At 39.3% G+C, this 18,007-nt stretch overlaps 2 protein-coding genes and 1 long non-coding RNA gene across 7 annotated transcripts; all 3 read right to left on the bottom strand.

Annotated features, from left to right (window-relative positions):
• Nucleotides 1-7: 7 nt before the first annotated feature.
• LOC4327993 (ruBisCO large subunit-binding protein subunit beta, chloroplastic) lies at nt 8-4,944 on the bottom strand. 2 transcript variants are annotated; one of them, XM_066307938.1, is made up of 15 exons: nt 4,782-4,944; nt 3,805-4,016; nt 3,589-3,714; nt 3,268-3,405; nt 3,080-3,175; nt 2,406-2,648; nt 2,069-2,303; nt 1,825-1,994; nt 1,554-1,631; nt 1,379-1,450; nt 1,157-1,261; nt 959-1,051; nt 777-869; nt 371-497; nt 8-289 (listed from the first exon to the last, which is right to left on the bottom strand). In XM_066307938.1, the coding sequence occupies exons 2-15, from the start codon at nt 4,009-4,011 to the stop codon at nt 276-278; spliced, it is 1,797 nt and encodes a 598-aa protein (XP_066164035.1). In that variant the 5' UTR covers nt 4,012-4,016; nt 4,782-4,944; the 3' UTR covers nt 8-275. The 2 variants fall into 2 exon arrangements, with proteins under 2 accessions (XP_066164035.1, XP_015626534.1); XM_015771048.3 differs by having other exon boundaries at nt 4,836-4,944.
• Nucleotides 4,945-7,593: 2,649 nt separating this feature from the next.
• Nucleotides 7,594-10,790, bottom strand: LOC9269638 (uncharacterized). Of its 3 annotated transcripts, XR_010739712.1 has the most exons (7): nt 10,021-10,790; nt 9,861-9,912; nt 9,500-9,614; nt 9,144-9,282; nt 8,768-8,892; nt 8,485-8,692; nt 7,594-7,878 (listed from the first exon to the last, which is right to left on the bottom strand). It is a non-coding gene; the product is annotated as an uncharacterized lncRNA (long non-coding RNA). The 3 variants fall into 3 exon arrangements; XR_003240959.2 differs by lacking the exon at nt 7,594-7,878 and having other exon boundaries at nt 8,586-8,692; nt 9,096-9,282; XR_010739711.1 differs by lacking the exons at nt 7,594-7,878; nt 8,485-8,692 and having other exon boundaries at nt 8,860-9,282.
• A 298-nt stretch (nt 10,791-11,088) lies between these two features.
• Nucleotides 11,089-17,186, bottom strand: LOC4327992 (protein ENHANCED DISEASE RESISTANCE 2). 2 transcript variants are annotated; one of them, XM_015769345.3, is made up of 20 exons: nt 16,654-17,186; nt 15,570-15,644; nt 15,372-15,425; nt 15,218-15,283; nt 14,770-14,867; nt 14,614-14,669; nt 14,408-14,524; nt 14,282-14,322; nt 14,079-14,179; nt 13,882-13,977; nt 13,637-13,701; nt 13,487-13,558; nt 13,172-13,327; nt 12,834-13,069; nt 12,702-12,732; nt 12,441-12,586; nt 12,241-12,342; nt 12,093-12,137; nt 11,852-11,992; nt 11,089-11,769 (listed from the first exon to the last, which is right to left on the bottom strand). In XM_015769345.3, the coding sequence occupies exons 1-20, from the start codon at nt 16,990-16,992 to the stop codon at nt 11,392-11,394; spliced, it is 2,415 nt and encodes an 804-aa protein (XP_015624831.1). In that variant the 5' UTR covers nt 16,993-17,186; the 3' UTR covers nt 11,089-11,391. The 2 variants fall into 2 exon arrangements, with proteins under 2 accessions (XP_015624831.1, XP_015624830.1); XM_015769344.3 differs by having other exon boundaries at nt 14,770-14,870; nt 16,654-17,156.
• Nucleotides 17,187-18,007: the final 821 nt, after the last annotated feature.

Here is an 18,007-nt window from a genome sequence, read left to right as displayed (position 1 = left end):
CTCCCGGTTATTACCAACTACTTCAGCTTGCATAATTCTCAACCTTAAAAACATTATGTTGCACTGTTTCAGCTCTTCTGTAAGGTCGAGCAACAATAAACTGTCATAATGCTGGCCATTCATAACCTACTACTCCTCTCATCTGCCACATTGACGTACGCAACAATTACACACAGGAAAAGAAAAAACGTCTCAGATGCAACTGTGAAATTCTGCCTGCCTCCAGTGTAAAAATGGTTGCCAACTGCCAAAAAGGGTACTCCTCTTCTTCTAAACTAAAATCCAAAACCTGAACAAAAAACAATTAGCAAACTCTGTTCAAGCATACAATATATACTACTGTTTGATCATGATGAGCAGGTCCGTGTACCTGATCCACCCATTGGGTTCCCAGCAGCAGCTGCTTTCTCAGGCTCCTTGATGTCCACCACAACAGCATCTGATGTGATGAATGTTTTCGCCACCGACGCAGCATGCTCCAAGCAACATCTCACCACCTGTTTCACACAACGTTAGCTTTATGGACTCAAAATACTAATATAAAAAATAGGGTGGAAAACATCCTTGTTTGATTGCAAGGAAAGAAAATCCATATCCCAGAGGTTCATCTTCATGCAGCTGATCACTTCTATCGGTTCAACATGGTAAATCGGTTATATTAATTTTACAGCACAACACAAAGGCACACGTGCATTTCAATATATATTCTAATAATGAAAGAATTACTTCTGATGTGACTACGAATAAGAAAGCGCATTGATTCGGCAGAAAATTACCTTGGTGGGATCAATAATACCAGCAGCCATCAAATCCTCATATTTTCCTGTAGCGGCATTGTAACCATACCTGAAGTTATCATTGGCAAGGACCTGAAATCATACATGTTCAAAAATTCGTTACACACGAGCTGCAGAATTGCATATTCATCGTACTTAAGAACAAATGTCAGAGTACAAACCTTCTCAGTAACAACACTGCCGTTAACACCAGCATTTTTTGCTATTAATTTAAGTGGGTAACTCAAGGACTTCCTTACGATTTCAGCCCCAACCTTGAAGCCAAAAAGAAATTTTAATTATTGACAATAGAAAACAAATGCCTTGAACCTAGGATGAAATGAAACAATAACCAAAGATTATTTCATTTGTTTTCCTACCTTCTGTTCATCATTCTCAAGTGTTTCTATAATGGCATCAACTTTTGATGCAAGCCGCAAAAGCGTACAGCCACCTCCAACAACAATACCTTCCTCAACAGCCGCCTGCCACAGAGCAAACTATTAAGTAACAAACAACAAACCCATATACTCTATGTGCATCAGAAGGCTCTCTGAATGCAATCCCAAAATTAAATTATATTAACAAAGAGAAGTATTCACCTTGGTTGCATTCAGTGCATCTTCAACCCTCAGTTTCTTTTCCTTAAGCTCAGTTTCTGTCTGTGCTCCTACCTACATAACAAGTAGCGTCATTTCACAACAATTATCTTCTGCAAATGCAGCCTAGTAGTACATTAACAAGTGCATTGGTTCAATTGCAGAACATCGAGATCACCTGGATGACAGCAACACCACCAGAGAGCTTAGCTATTCTCTCATTCAGTTTTTCTTTCTCATATTCCTGTTCAGCAACCTGAAGAAAAAATAACTTGTATAAAAATCCACAAAAAAATACTGAGACATGTGAATCCAAAAGATCTGCCCTGTAAATTCATGTAAGCAAAGAAACCCCCAAAAAAGAGCAGGGTCAGGAGAAAATGAATACAGGAGTGGTTTGACGAGAAGTACAGGAACACATAGAATTTTTAATTTTAAATAATACAGACCTCAATCTGGTTCTTGATTTGTGTCACCCTTTTGTTTACTTCGTCCTGGGTAGTACCATCCCCAACTATTGTTGTTGAATCCTTGGTAACTACAACCTTGGCGGCCGTTCCTAGAACATCTCTATCAGCTTTGTCTAGGGACAAGCCAACTTCTTCCCTGATGACAGTACCTGAAAGAAGAACGATATATAAGCGCACGTGTGGCTTAGAGTGTAGACAACTTATGTCAAAAGCTGAATATCACCTCCAGTAAGAGTAGCAATATCATCAAGGTATTGACTCTTGCGTTCTCCAAAACCAGGAGCTTTAATAGCAGCAATCTTCAATGCACCCCTAAGCCTGTTGACCACAAGAGTTGCAAGAGCTTCCTGCTCAATATCCTCCGTAACTATTAGGATTGGGTACCCACCCCTAATAGCATCCTCCAGAATTGTTATAAGATCTCTGGCATTGTTGATTTTCTTGTCCACAAGGAGCAACTGGGTGATAGAATCAACATTAGCATCAAATGCATAGAGCCCACAAATGAGTATCTGGTTAATGCACAGTTTAAGTACACCGAATTCTAGAATGCATCAAACCTTGCAATTCTCATACTCCACTGACATTTTTTCACTGTCAGTTACAAAGTAGGGAGAAATATAGCCGCGATCAAATTGCATTCCCTCAACAACATAGAGATTATTTTCAGCACTCTTTCCTTCTTCAAGTGTGACCACCCCCTGTCGTCCAACCTTGTTCATAGCTTCAGCTATCATGTTGCCAATTTCGTAGTTATTTCCAGCACTTACCGCAGCAACATCAGCAAGTTCGCTGTCTTCAACCTGCAAAGTTGCATGCAATATGATAGATTCAAATTTCAAGCAAAAATAGTGCTGTAGCGGATGAGTACGATTCAAACTGGCAGCCAATGCTCCTGAATTCAAATGGGTGTTACTTAAATATCAGCACAGAAGATTCCCAGCACTCATGTTTAGTATTACTGAAAAAGAAACGTGAAACATGGCACACTATACACCACTCATATCAAAATCATTAGACTTAGCTACGTATATACAAATCCAGTTGATTTACAAATTTACAAATGGGCAAGTGAGAACCACGTTAACTTTTTCATAGAGTTGTATATTGTATATAGGACTATAGAAGTATCTCATGTATGGCACACCCTATTTTGGCTGCATTACATGACTAGCGGAGTATAGTGATTTGTTGCAGAAAAGAATAAGATCTTAAACAGAAGTCCATAACTTACCTCCTTGGACATTTTTTGGAGTTCACTCACAAGTGCTTTGGCCGTTTTCTCTATACCACGGGTAATCTGTACTGGATTAGCACCAGCAGCCACAACCTGGGAAAGTAAACAGATCCACGATTGTTCCCAGAACCAAGTAAAATATTTATGCTGTAAAATTAAGATACAAGGCTTTTATATTGGTGTACCTTAACACCCTCTGTGATCATCCCTTGAGCAAGGACAACAGAAGTCGTTGTCCCATCACCAGCCAAATCATTTGTCTTGGCTGCAGCTTGCCGGACTAATTTGGCTCCAATATTTTCAACAGGGTCCTCCAGCTCAACCTGGTGCATGCCAAATGTTCACTCATTTTTCAGAAAACTCTGAATTTAAGCTATGATAGGATTGCATCATAAGAAAACAAACAGTTTATGCCAAATGTTCAGTCATTTTTCAGAAAACTCTGAATTTAAGCAATGATAGGATTGCATCATAAGAACACGAACAGTTTACTATACGTGGCATACCTCCTTTGCAACGGTAACACCATCATTGACAATTTTAGGTGATCCATACTTGCTCTCAAGGACAACATTCCGTCCTTTTGGACCAAGGGTGACTCCAACGAGATCAGCAAGCTTATTGACTCCATTCTGTCATAGAAAATAGAAGTCACAACTCAGAAGTTGATGTTATAGATGATAGCATCATGCTAGTAGAAATTATTAGAATGTACAACTCACTTGCAGCTTCTTGATAGCCAACCCATCCTTGTTGAAATATAACTCTTTGGCAGCATTTACTCTGAAATTACACTTCCTCTGAGGCCTATTTTTCCGGGGAAGTGAAACGACTGGGGGTGGAACCAGGCAAAGATGTTTCTTGGTGGCAAAAGCGGTAGGAGTGATCTTGATGCCACATGCTGAGGTGCTCCCGAATGCTGAGGCCATATTGTCTGTTGCAGAGAAGTTGCCAGACTACATCAGCATGAGTGAACACAAGAAGGGAGAAAACAGAGGAAGAAGAAACTCTGATTTAAAAAAAAAAATGCTTGAAAGAGACCTTTGGCAAACTAAGCAGACAGAAAAGAAGTTTCTAGTTGCTAGAACAGGTTACAATTACTTTGCAAGGAAAAGCAGTCATACTAGTACAGGCATATATAGGGAAAAATAGATGGTTGAAAAGTTGAAGTAATTTGTTTCAAGTGTTGTGGCATATATATATGTAGTGATTAATTTGAGTTTGACCGAGACTGGTCAATAGCATTCGCATCCATCCATGATCTGTAAGATTGGCTCTAACAGAGTAGCACCAGGGCTCTACACTGCTTGTCTACAAGAAAATAAAAGGGAGATGATTTTTTTTAAAAAAAAAAAACAAGTTCTGCAAGGAGAGGAGAGGAGAGGGGAGGGGAATAGCGGCAAAAAGAGGAAGCAGGGAAAATCAGGGAGATGAGGAAGTAGGTAGGTAAAGGAGGATGTTTTAGAAGAGAAGTTGAGCGATCAAATCTGTGAGACAAGATGAAAAGTGCAAAACTTGGCCTTGAACGCCAGATCGAATGAAGATGACCACCAAAATACTCGAGGGGAAAAAATCGATGGATTGAATTTGATTGATCCATCGCGGTCAATCGCAGCTAATCTATATTCCTCTTATTCGATCCATCCATCATTGACATTGTTTTAACTAACATTCTTGATGGAATGTCGTCCAATCTAACCTGTATAAGAGAGAGAGGGAGAGAGGTGAGGGGAAGATGGATTGGATGGGATACCTGCACCCGCCGTAAGCGAAGAAGAAGATCTCCCCCCTCTCCTCTCTCAAAGGCAGCGTCTGAGATTAGGGTTTAAGCAAAGATCGCCGCCGCCGGCTGCTCAATCAATGGAGTAATAAACTGATGAACATGCTTTTATTATAATAAACCGGCGTGGCCGTGGCGAGGCGATCATCCTGACATGTAGGCCCCACCTCACTCCAAAGAAGCATCTAGAAGGAAGCTTTTCTTCTTCTTTTTTCTTTTTCTTTTTCTTTTTCTTTCTTGATTGAAACCGTCCGGCCTGCTTTACTTCCGAAACGAGCAAAGCTGCCAAAGCATCACCGCGTGATTTTTTTTTTTTTGGAACGGTTTTCTTCTCTTTTTTTTTTCTGTTTTTCGTTCCGTACGTAGTTTGTTTTCTTTCCGTAGTTCACGGTTTCCTTTTTTTTTTTTCTTTCCGTATCTTACGATTTCCTTTTTCTTATTTTCTGTTTTTTCTTTACGTATTATCTTTCGTTTTATAATATATATATATACATATATATATATATATGCAAACTTTATATATGAACAAATACAAACTTTGCATACACATACGTATACAAACTTTGTATGCACATATACAAAGTTTGTATAAGTGTATTTTTGGGGGTTTTATACGTGTGTACACAAACTTGGTAAACATGTATACAAAGTTTATATATATATATATTTTTTCGTTTCTTATACGTACACACAAACTTTTTATACGTGTGTATATTTTTTATACAATAAAGTGTATACATATAAAAAATTATATATAAATTTTGTACGTATACACACGTATAAATTTTGTATATATAAATATAAAATTTATACATATGTATATATATAAGTATATAATACGTATATACTATGAGTAGAGACTAGAGAGACTAGAGGGGGGCGCTGATCATTAGAAAAACTAATTAAGATCACGAACTCGGACTAGCTATTTGCGCCAAATAAATTAGGAATAAGTCTGTTTCATCTCCCTCAGTTGTTCCTCTCGATTGAGTCTTCCCTATCTTAAAAACCAATGTAAATCGACTTCTTTTAAGGTTTGGGAAGCAGTTTGTGCTGACGCTGACGGCAAGCTGACAAACTGAGTTATTATTAGGTGAGTTCTACATGCCAAGGCTTTTATTTTCTAGTACATCCATCCCATAATATAAAAACTTTTAAGGTTGGACACAAGTATAAAGAAAGTAGATAGAATCAACTAGGAGAATATTGTGATTGGTTGAGAAGTGAAGATATGTGAGGAAATTGAATGACGAAGGGTTGTGATTGGTTGGGAGAGAGAATGTTGATGTGGTTATATTTTGGAACACATTCTAATGGCGAAAAGTTGTTATATCTTGAGATGGCGTGAGTACTAAGTAAATCGGGCACTCTTTGTTGAAGCTTATAAGGGAGCTTATCAGCCAAGAAAAATTTAAACCTAAACAAATAAATATTTTTTTTGTCTTTTAAAAGCTATAAGCCACCTTTACACTATTAAGCTAAAAGCTAAATTAGAGATTCTTTTTTAAAAAATATGTGAGATAGATGTATGACTTCATTATTAAACTTAAGATTTTAAATGCATTGGCTTATAAAATAATACTACATTTGTTTTTTAACAAATAATGCTATTGACTTTTTGTCATACGTTTGATCATTTGTCTTATTTTAAAATTATGTAATTATAATTTATTTTGTTGTGAGTTGTTTCACCACTCAAAATACTTTAAGCATGATTTATAACTTATATATATCTCTACTATTAAAAAATTTAAGATGTTTTTGTCGGTACTTTGGTACGTCATCCGTGTATGAGTCGGTTTATAAATTTGTTCGCTTTTGAAAATATATATCCTTTGAGTTGGCTTTTAAGTTCGTCCGCTTTTAGAAATATAGGAGTCGTACCGCAGCTCATGATTTTCTAGAAATACTAGTAAGGTGCCCGTGCGTTGCAACGGGAAATGCTATATATCAATTTCAAATTATATTAAGTGAAAAGATATTAAATAATCATTGAGTGAAAATTTATTGAACACGGAAAAAAAATCTGGCAATCCAAAAAAACTACAAATCATTATTGTTCTATAGATTACTTTCAAAGCAAGAAATATGTTATCATTATAGAAGTATAGTGCAAACTTTCTGCCACATATATAAAACAATCTCATGGCGTTTATTAAATTATAAAAAGACAACATAGATAGAAGACTTTCTTATTGATGATCACCTCAAAATTAAATTACTACATATAGGTAAATAACTATTCTAATGTTGTGCACTTGCGATACACTTAAAAAATCTCGTGCACCGCTAGGGTGTTGCTTTCATACTCATTTTGTTGGTACATCAGTAGATTTAGCAAAAAAAAATTGCCTTAGCTCGTCACCATCCTGGACATGTTAAATATTTATAATTATAAAATATAGTTACAAGCCCGCGTTAACGCTATGGTGACGATTTATATCGTAAATGAAACAATCATAAGATTGGCTATTAAGTATAGATTCAAGACATTAATTAAAACTTAAGTATCAGATAGTTCAAGCAGGCAGGTTTAATGAGCTGAGTACAGAAGCTCTTTGTCAAAATATAATATAATACGCAATTCTTTTAAAGAATAGACCACGCTAAACTTATTGCAATAAGTTTCGGTCCATTTTTGCAATAAGATTTTAGCACGATCTATTCTTCAAATAAAAATTTCAAAATGGTCAAATTGTCAAAATTTCAGAAAATACTCTTTGTCACAATATAATGCAATATGCAATTCTTTATACCATAAATACTGCTTAAACAGACAAAACGCTAATTTTAGCGAAGTTACATTAAGAAGGTTTTCACTTCACGTCAGACCAGCACAAAGAGCCTATTACAAGGTCCTTAGTTTTACTATAGTGTAATAAACCAGCAGCCAAAGAAACTACATCCAGGACAAGGTCCATGATTCAGTCGACGATGTTTTATCAACTCCATGTTATGCTTGATGTCTTCAGCGTCTTTCTCCCACGTCTCACGCCAGTAACCAAAGAACGAAAGTCTGAACCGATTTCAGGACACATCCAATCAATTTGTTCGAATACATAATTCATGGCTTTTCAACGTTAATTAAAGCATCACATTCATATATCAGTACATGACATGGCAAACCACAAAGCCAAGGTTGCCATAATCTAAGCTACGACCAAATTACAGAAATCTTTGCATTTGCGAATAAATGCCTAAGAGAGAATAGATTAAATCGCATGCACTATTTCAGACACGTTTGGTATTCACTTCCAAATATGAGAGTATGTACTAAACCTTAGGAGATATATGATTGCGTCCATATTCTAATACAGAAGTATATGATACTTGCTTCAGATAAAATCTGACAAGGAGAACAAAAGTTCAAACTCGTCATAAAAAAATGTGTGCGTGTTGAGAAGTAAAATTATAAAGGTACCATTTTGCCATCGTTCTGAAGGAGCTAACTCTGTTATTGAATATCTGATCCTTTTTTTTTTCATAAACTCACTAATACGTATGAGCTAGCTTTGATTGATCATCATCAGCTAGAAGTGAAATTGTAAGTCAATAGTGAAGATAAATGATGGTTTAGAGAGAGAGAGAGAGAGGGTGGGGTGGGGAAGGGGGATGAACTCACCAAAATATCCCAACTGCATACAACCATCAAGGGTCACGCATTCGTGTGTGATAGAGAGCTAGCTAAAGGGCTGGCACAGGCAACAAAATCAAGGCAGCAAGTGCCAGAATAATGGGACATGATCACATTCAACGACAAGAAATATATAGTATTTTCCAAGAATTGCCCATCCTCTGCTAGAAAAATTCCCATGTTGAGCTATTTTGATCTGAATCCAAAGAAACTATTAATCAAAAGAGAAGGTGCAGATTTGCAGTTCACTGGGTACAAAAGTTAGATGCACCTCTTTAACATTTAGCAGATTGCTCTCGACATATGACAACAACTTCCCAGTCAATTGAGCTATTGTCCTTTAGACCCTCAAACAGCTCCTCCTTTTGTGTATATATGCCTTCATTATATATATGTCTGAAAAAAACCAAACAAAAGGGGGAAATTTATGAACATCCCTGCTAGTTGGTTATTTTACAAGGCATTGGAAAAAAATAAGAAAAAAATTATGATCTACTCCATAGTAATGACACCCTGAAACAAAACAGATACAAGAACACCAATAGCCGAGCACATGGGAAATCCTAATAATTAAATTGACAACACAAAAAAGAAACTACCAAGACCACAGGCAGCAAGCATGACTTGGAGTGAAAAAAGCTGCTAACAACATAGGGCAGGCTCCCATCTGCCACCAGCCGGCTCAGATTGCACCAGCAGCAAGCATGTTGGAGTTTGCAACAACAATCATGAAGCAGGATAGGCTTAGTTGGTGATCTTGGGGTTGGTGTGGTTGTTCATCTTGAGCTGAACAATACAACCATAAAATGTTAGTCCTACTGCTAGGTATGAAAACTCAGTTCAAATTTTTAAGAAGGTATCAGATCTATCACAACTGAGGGTTATTAATAGTAGAAAATGTAAGCAGTGTCAACTGTAGAGCAGATTTACAACATATTAATTCTTGGGCTAGCTTTAACATATGTTATGCAGATTTACAGAGATGTAGTTCACTATTAATAACCTGCAAATTTTTGTATTTGTGCAATGGCCATCTATGAGAATTTCAGGATCGATATATCACGAACATTGCTTACATAATCTTCACTGCATCGTTCCATTTTTTATTTTCGTCCGCTCTGAAACAATCAAGGACCAGATTAGTTTTGAGACTGCAAGATCCAAATTAGTTTGCTCCAACATATAATTTGAATCTTTCTGCTTGGTAGCAACACTCTCAACTTCCCAGCAGTTCATAGCTCTAGAGTCTATACATAGTAATTGGATATTTCATTACATTAGCATAAATAACAACAGAGAGAATCCTGCAATCATTAGTATAAATAACAACATAGGGGACATGGCAATATGACATTCTCACTTACAGAGAAATCAATTTCTGGTAATACATTGGCTAAGCAGCATTTCGTTGAACACCTTTTGGGCAAAAAAGAGCATTAGTGATCCTGTAATCTGTAATAACCCTCGGCACTCACAATGATGATTCTTGACAAATGAATGGATTGCAACGTAAAGAGAACGAACCAATTAACCATGCGTCCCTTCTCCGGCAGAAGTTCTGCCGGAGGGATCGTGCTCGGATGGTATCCGGGGGCATGGAGCGCTGGAGGCGGGCACAGGTGTCACCTCTCCCATGGAGCGGGCGAGGCGGCTGGGAAGCAGATTGGCGAACCTCGCCCTTGGCACCGACCTGGGCGAGGGGCGAGTGAGGGATCGGCGGCGGCGTTGATCTGGGCAAGGACGAACAACCCCGTCGCACCTCGCACTGCATTCTCTCCCTCAACGCCTGGTAGTGTCACCGCGCGCAGCCGTCGTTGGAGTGAGGTCTTCAACATCTCCCATCTGTCGGCTGTTGTGGCGTCGATGCAGGGTCAGCGTCCGGTCCCCAATCGGCGGGGTGTCGGGCGACGAGCGGCGGCGATGAGCGTGCGACCTTGAGAGGCGGAGGCGTGCGATGGCGATCTGCAGTGGATGGATGGAAGCGGGGGTGCGGCCGGCGGCGAGACGCGGCGGATGGATGGAGGCGGTGCCGGGGGGGGGGGGGGGGGTTGGGGCGATGGGGCGGGAGGGACCGGGAGAGCAGGCGGCGGAGGAGGAATGGATCGGTGGTGCGACCGGCGGCGAGACGCGGCGGATGGATGGAGGCAGTGCCGGCGGGGAGGAGCGCGATAGGAGGAGCGGCGATGTCGACCCGCGACGGCGGCGGCGTCGATTCGGGCGAGCAGGAGTGGCGGTCGGTGAAGGCGTGGTGGGGGCGCGGCGAAGGATGAGGGGAGCGGCGTCGACGGTTGGATAGCGAGCGCGTGCGATGGGATCCTCAGCACCGTCCGATCTGCCAATCCCACGGTTAATAAGTCGCGTGTCTGTCAGGGTTGGAGTCACCGTCACCACTACAGAATTTTAAAACAGTAGAGATATAAATCCAAGCGAATTCTCACAGTGAATTTCATCGTAACTAAACCATATAACAATAATAAGATTAAAATAGTTATCACCCATTGCAACGCACGGGCTTTTCTATAGTTTGTATAAAATTTTTAAATAAAGCGAATGGTCAAACATGTGTTCAAAAGTCAATGGCGTCGTCAATTAAAAAAATGGAGGGAGTGTAAGTTAATTAAAAGTCTGACTTAAAGCCAAAGACAGCAAATCTAAGCCTAAACAAAATATCTCAGTCTATAATATTAGGTTCCAACGAAATACTGTCACTAGCTAGATTTATCTTTGTTCCTACGTAGAAGAAAACCAGCTGTACTTTGCAAACAACTTAACGAGATAAAAAAAAAGATGAAAAGAAAAAAAACAAAGCTTGCTATGAGCCTCGGAAATAATTAGAAATTACAAGAAGATAAATGATTGATAAGTTGCAGTGCGTGCGTTGAGAGAGGTGCTAGCTTAGTTGGTTTTCTTGGACAAATGATCATCCTCGGAGGAAGAAGCAGCGGCGTTGTCGTCGTCGGCAAGGGCAGGAGGAGGGGGAGTAAGGTCCTGGGGGACGATAGCGGCGGCGGGTTCGACGTGAGCGAGACGGGCGGCGCCGATGACCTGCTCGGGGAGCTCCTCGTAGGTGTTGGCCTGTATTAGGAACGCCATGTCCACCACCAGCGTCGTCACCACACCAAACACCAAACCCAGCACCCCGTTGGCCACCGCCGACGACCCAATGTCGACGTCCACCTCCAGGTATCCGGCTCCACGCACGTAGCTGCAATCCACCGCCTTCCCCAGCAAGCACGGCGTGCTCCCTACACTCTGCCGCACTATCCATGATCCCTGCGGGCACACCCCACCCCACCACCTGAGACCAACAGTTCAGTTCAGTTCACTACCTGAGACCAACAGCTGGACTACCTACCTTGGGTACAGAGGGTATCAGCTTCAGCCTGCTATTGCGGAACTCATCATCCCCATCGAAGAATCGCTGCAGCAGTGATCCCTTCTTCAGCGACTTTGTCACGAAGTACATCACCAAGCTGTAATGAGTTGATCCAGGGATCTACAACACAATATATATATACACACCCATAACTATAACTTTGATTGCCAATGTTTCCTCCTAGCTAGCTAGCTAGCTCTGAATCTGCAAACATACTTACCTGTATGTTGGCAACAAATGTATGCATCCCTTTCTCAGCAGCTACCTACAAAACAAACATCGACCAAGCCGCCAAGTTCTGTGATGATACTACTTGATAACTTCAGATAGGATAAGCCATCATCGATCACAAGATTTATTATGTTTACCTGGGCTACACAGCCTTTCTGCCTGCCTACGTTATCCATACGCTTGCTGTCCTTAAACCAGTCAATGGCCGCAAGCTCCATCAGGTAACTCGCTGCAGGTATCTGTAATTTCAATGTGAGCAGTGTGCTCAGCTTCTTCATATAATCTCACTCACTGGATTCAATTCCAAAGAAACAAATTAAGCAATAAAAGCTTGGACCTTTGATTTATCATGCGGGAAGTTCTTGCTACGGACTTTAAACAGCTTGCTGTCAGGTACTGTCCAACAGTTTCGGCTTTTCTCATCCGCATCGCAACGAAGAATGCCCGAAAAGCATGATAGATCAATCTTTTCTGGTGGTTCGTCTGCCATAATCACAAGGCAAACCGTGTCATTGTTACAGGGGAAGAATATATGATTGCCTATGGAACTTACCAGATTAATACCAAAATAAATTGCAGAAAAAAAAAGGAATCATACCTGCACGCTTAGCATCTTTGTTAGGATCTTCCTGCACATTAATTAATTTTGATCACAGTTTAGTTAGAATGAGGAAACACAAAAAACTCATTCACTGTTCATATGTAATGTTATATATTGGCCATGAAGCACCTCTATGTTAGCTTCAGGAACCTGATAGTCCTCATCCTCGTCTGTTTCTTCATCAATGATTCCCATGTTTTTACTGTCCGCTTGTCCTCGATCTGGTGTTTTAGTCTTGGAGTCTACTTCTTCGGTACTCTTCTTGTCATCTTTCTGTACTGCAGATGTGTCAACCATGTTTTCCATCACAGGAATCCTTGGAGTTATATGTGTTTCGTCTGTTTGGGAGAAGTATTCTCGTAGGCCTTGAAGTAAGTAGAGTTAATTAGGATAACAGTGAAGTAGTAAGATGATGGCACTAATTCATTTGAGCAAACTAAGTTTCGAGCAGTGGCAGTAGTTAGTACCGGCTACACAGTTTTGTATCTGCAGCAAAGAATGATACTGAAAGGAAGGAGAGTAGTTGAGGAGCCATCCCCTGAGATCAATCTGCATTAGGTGTTGAACTTGAGTGCGGGGTCTTCCGTTGCGACACTTGAGAGGAGAAATCTTGAAACCTCCACCTGAACTAGTAGGAATTTCAGAAAAGAAAAGGAACTTCATTTGACATTTATTTCTGTCTGTTTTCTATGGAACTAGTATACTGTCTCTCCTCCTCCTGTCCTGATCGATCTCAGCAGGTAAATTAATGCAGGATTTCAGATGCTCAGAGAGAAGCTTACTTTCAATAAAAGCCCTCACATATCCTTTTTGACGTCCACAGTTTGGATGCTCTGTAGATCGAAACAGCACAACTGCGTCCAAACAAACAATCAGAAATTAATTGCTCTACAAAACAGCAAATTCCATGGAAAAGATTTGAATATTTTTACCGTAACTTCCATCGTCATTACGCCGCCAATAGCGAACATAACATAGGTCTCGAGGCCATACTAACCTGCATGTTCATGTAGAATGGAAGAATGTGTAAGTTTCAATCTGATAGATAATCCGAAATATTAGTACTACCATTTAGTTGTGCACTCAAAAATAAGAGGAAATTTCTCCAAAAAAAAGAAGAAGAAGAAGAGGAGGAGGATGTTTGAAAATGCTACGGACAAGAAAGAAGACTAGTTACATTGGGCACCAGTGCAACTGCAACTTATGATACAGTATAGCGGTGTGGCCGTCAACCTCTTCAACTAAACTACCATAGCGAAAGCTGCAGTCCCACCTATACGTGATGATCAATAATTAAACATCAGTACGTAATCTCAAGATTAATATGTAACTGTAGTAGGAATATATATAGGTGATAGTAGTAAATATGCTTACTCATATCTTGTTACATCCATGCTCATCACCAGCCCAAAAATGGCTTCGCATGTGGCTTCCACAACACCAACAGCTCGCATAGCTCTGCTACAGCTTCTTGCCTACACAGGACAAGTGAAAAATCATCAAGAATTTCAGAAGATGCATAGTATCTAATCAATTAACTGTCTAGCAGTAGTCGAGAGTGAGTAGACTGGACATACAAGATAATCGAATTCCAGAAGTTCTTCAAAGATGCGTAGTCCTGCGAATGACAAGGAAGTAAGCAACAAGTAGACAAGTATTGACTGATAACCTAAGGAGGAGGAGGAGGAGTCTTGTGTGCTTGCCATTTTGGCATCTAAGTAGGCGCCAATTCTTCTTGGAGCTAACTTGAATGGGGTCAATCTGATTGGGTGGACCGATATCATGCTCTTTGGTCCAGTCATGTATTGATTCAGGGGGACCTAGCACACCAGAAATGAGGTGGTGAATTTCTGTAGCATATCGATCCACAAACGGAAATTAAGAACAAAACTTGCAGATAACTTGTTACCATTCCCTATAGTTGTCCTGCGAATCAACATAGGTCGTTCCTCTTCATCTTCAGCTCTGCATATATTCGTAGTGAAATTATATTTCAGCTTATTTCAGATCTTGTTTGTTTGTCGTTTGTAAGATAATCTAAGAGAGAAGATGGGATGTCACTTACGCGCTGTCATGGTCTGAGAATATAAACTGCCCTCCTAGTTCCGTATCAAAGTCCATTGAAGCAAAGGCCTTGCGGTTTTTGGAGGTCATATTTTCTTGCTGCTGCAACAATGTGAAGATGTGATACTTCACAAAACAACATGGAGCATCCATATTGTTTTGCAGCTTAATTTACTACATATATCCGTAAAGAGTACACCTAAAGTTCTGCCAGCCCAAATTAACTACCCTTTAAACAGTACGTACAAAGGTCCTTGTTCGGTTTAATTCATTAGAAAATCCTGAATAAGGCAGCTGGACGGTCTAAGAGTCACATATTTTGGGTATTAGATGATTCGACATGAAAATGGATTTTCATTGAAATTTGAGAATTATCCAGTACTCCAAAATTACTTGTTGTGTTTACATATGCAAAGTCAAAACTGTAAGATGAAGAAAAATTACTGCACCTGATCGATAATGAGTTCTATATTCTTTTTCCAGGCCAGAGCATCCTCAATATCATACGCGCCCATCTGCGAATTAAATCTAGTCATATATATACTGATATAACGCTGAATGAAAGAGATCGAGAACATGCAGTCAGGTTTAGTTAGAACAAACCGTGATCTGATGCTCCTTTTCTTTCTTATTATAAACGCACAGGACATAGACCATCTGAAAATTAAGGATCATTATGATACATCGTCAATTGAGAAGGACGGGGGCAATGTCAGGTGTAAAAGCCAGCTGGTTGATACAGTATATCATGAGAAGAAGGATGGTACGGAAAGGAGATAAATTAGAAGAAATAATGGATACTTGTCCATGATGTGTTTTGAGTCCTCTATCCTCCACCCTGCAATTCCCGTCTATCAGCAGCGATTTTAGTGGCACCTGCATGGATATATGCATGTACAACATTATTACATATAACTAGTGCATATCCCGCGCATTGCAGCAGGAAATTTAAAAATACTTTATAGAAAATTAAAAGAAAGCAATATGTAAATCAAGTACTTATAATATGTAAATAGAGAATATTTGCTCAATAGTAGTTGATTATAAATTTCAATTTTACATGACAGCTGGGATAGTTATATACTCCCTCCATATCTAAATATTTGACAATGTTGACTTTTTTAAATATGTTTGATCGTTCGTCTTATTTAAAAAAATTAAGTAATTATTAATTCTTTTCCTATCATTTAATTTATTGTTAAATATACTTTTATGTATATATAGAGTTTTACATATTTCACAAAAGATTTTGAATAAGACGAACGGTCAGATATGTATAAAAAGAAAAGTCAACGGCGTCAAATATTTAGGGATGGAGGGAGTATCAAATATGAGAGAGAGATCCAATGACTATTAGTTTTGTAGATGTTATGGTTTAATGCACATTGAATTTTATACTAATAACTATGTATTTAGTGGGTTGTAAATGCATATGTAAATGGATGGTTGAGATCAAAGCATAAGAAGGATCCAAAGGCTACTATATTCTAGATGATGTGACTGAATTAATGCATATTTAATTTTTGGTGCCAAATATATATATATATATATATATATATATATATATATATATATATATATATATATATATATATATATATATATATATATATATATATATATATATATATAGTGTGTGTGTGTGTGTTTGAATTTACTATGAGTAGTAGTGCAAATGTGTAATAGTAAGAGTGTTTTTTTTTCGCGAACGCATCAATATATTAGAATGAAAAGAGTTTTTTTGTTACACAATGTAATTGGCCAGACAAGCGTGTGCCAGGGGAAGGAAAATTAAAACAAGGCAGTGATAGTAAGAGTGTTTGAAATTAGTACGAGTAGTAATAATTGATTGATTAATGAATGATGATGGAGTTAGGGCGGGTACCATGTTGTCTTTGGGTTTCTTCTTGTAGTAGGCGAGGAGCCTGCTGTCGAGGACGAAGTAGCGGGTGTGGAAGAAGGACCTGCCGATCTTCCTCCGGCCGTAGCGCACCATCCATCCTTCGTGGTGTACCGCCGCCGCCGCCGCCTCCCTCGCCGCCGCCATGGTTCCTGCCCTCGACAGCAATTCGCTGCTCTTGGAAATCCCGCCCGAGCCCGAGCCCGACGACTCCCGTATGGCCACGCTGGCCACCTTGGACAGGGACAGCTCGCCGCTCTTGGTGCTGGAGGCGGCGCCGCCGCCGCCGACCTCCCGCCTCGACGCCGACGAGCTCAGCATCATATATATTATTATATGATGATGGAATTAATTCGAATTGAATAATGTCGTTATGGGCCTGCAGGGTAGCTAGCTAGCATGCAAGATGGTGGATGGATGGCCACATGAATGAATGAATGAATGAATGGGAGATGGATGGATCCAAGTCCGTCCGCAGCTAGGGAGGAGAGAACATCGATCGATCAATGCATTTTGCAGAATTGGTTGGCTGAGGCTGAGAGTAGCATGCGTTGTGGTCGACCAAGAGCGCGCGGTTGGCGGACCGAAACTCACGCTTAATTGCCACACCTACAAACTATTCATTATATATTTAACTCTTAATTTCTTTTTCCCCTTCTCTTCTTAATTTCCTTCATTATATTGTTCCTTTTGCTCTATTTGCTAAATAAATAATTTCCCACGCAATTAATTATGAAAGGAAAAACATTCCTTTTTTATTATTATACTTACATGAAAGACAGAAACGACACTAATTCATTCAGTCTAACTATATGGAAGTTATAAATCTAGTTTTGCAAACACTCACTCTATACATAAAAGTTACCAATATTACTTTTGTCACCAAGACTAAGGAGAAATTAAATTATCTTAGATGCTACAAAATTAAGGAGTGAATATAAGCATGCAACCAATGAGTATTTATTAGATGACTCTTTGGGTTCTAATCAAATATTTAATTTATCTATTTATTTAAGTCTTAAATGCATAAAGACTACAAATAGAAACAACTTATTTGGAAAAACTCAAATGTGAAATATGTCTAACTTTTGTGGATGGAAGAAGTATTTTTTTTACTCGTAGCCTTTTCAGAAAAGTTAACACAGTACTATTCTCTAGTTGTTGTGTCTTTTTTTTTATTTTGAGGTTGTATTTTTCATCTCGCCTTATTTTCAACATTTGTGAAATTCTCAAATTGTACAAAACTTATTTGTCCAAATAAACAATACTCCATTGTTTTTACATATGTGAACTACAAACCAATATATATTTTTTATCTGGAGTGGAGATTAGAAAGAAG

The sequence above is a fragment of the Oryza sativa genome, chromosome 2 (assembly GCF_034140825.1).
Source record: "Oryza sativa Japonica Group chromosome 2, ASM3414082v1".
Classification (NCBI taxonomy): Eukaryota; Viridiplantae; Streptophyta; class Magnoliopsida; order Poales; family Poaceae; genus Oryza; species Oryza sativa.
The sequence above is the reverse complement of the archived record's forward strand: the minus strand, read 5'-3'. Positions and strand labels throughout refer to the sequence as shown.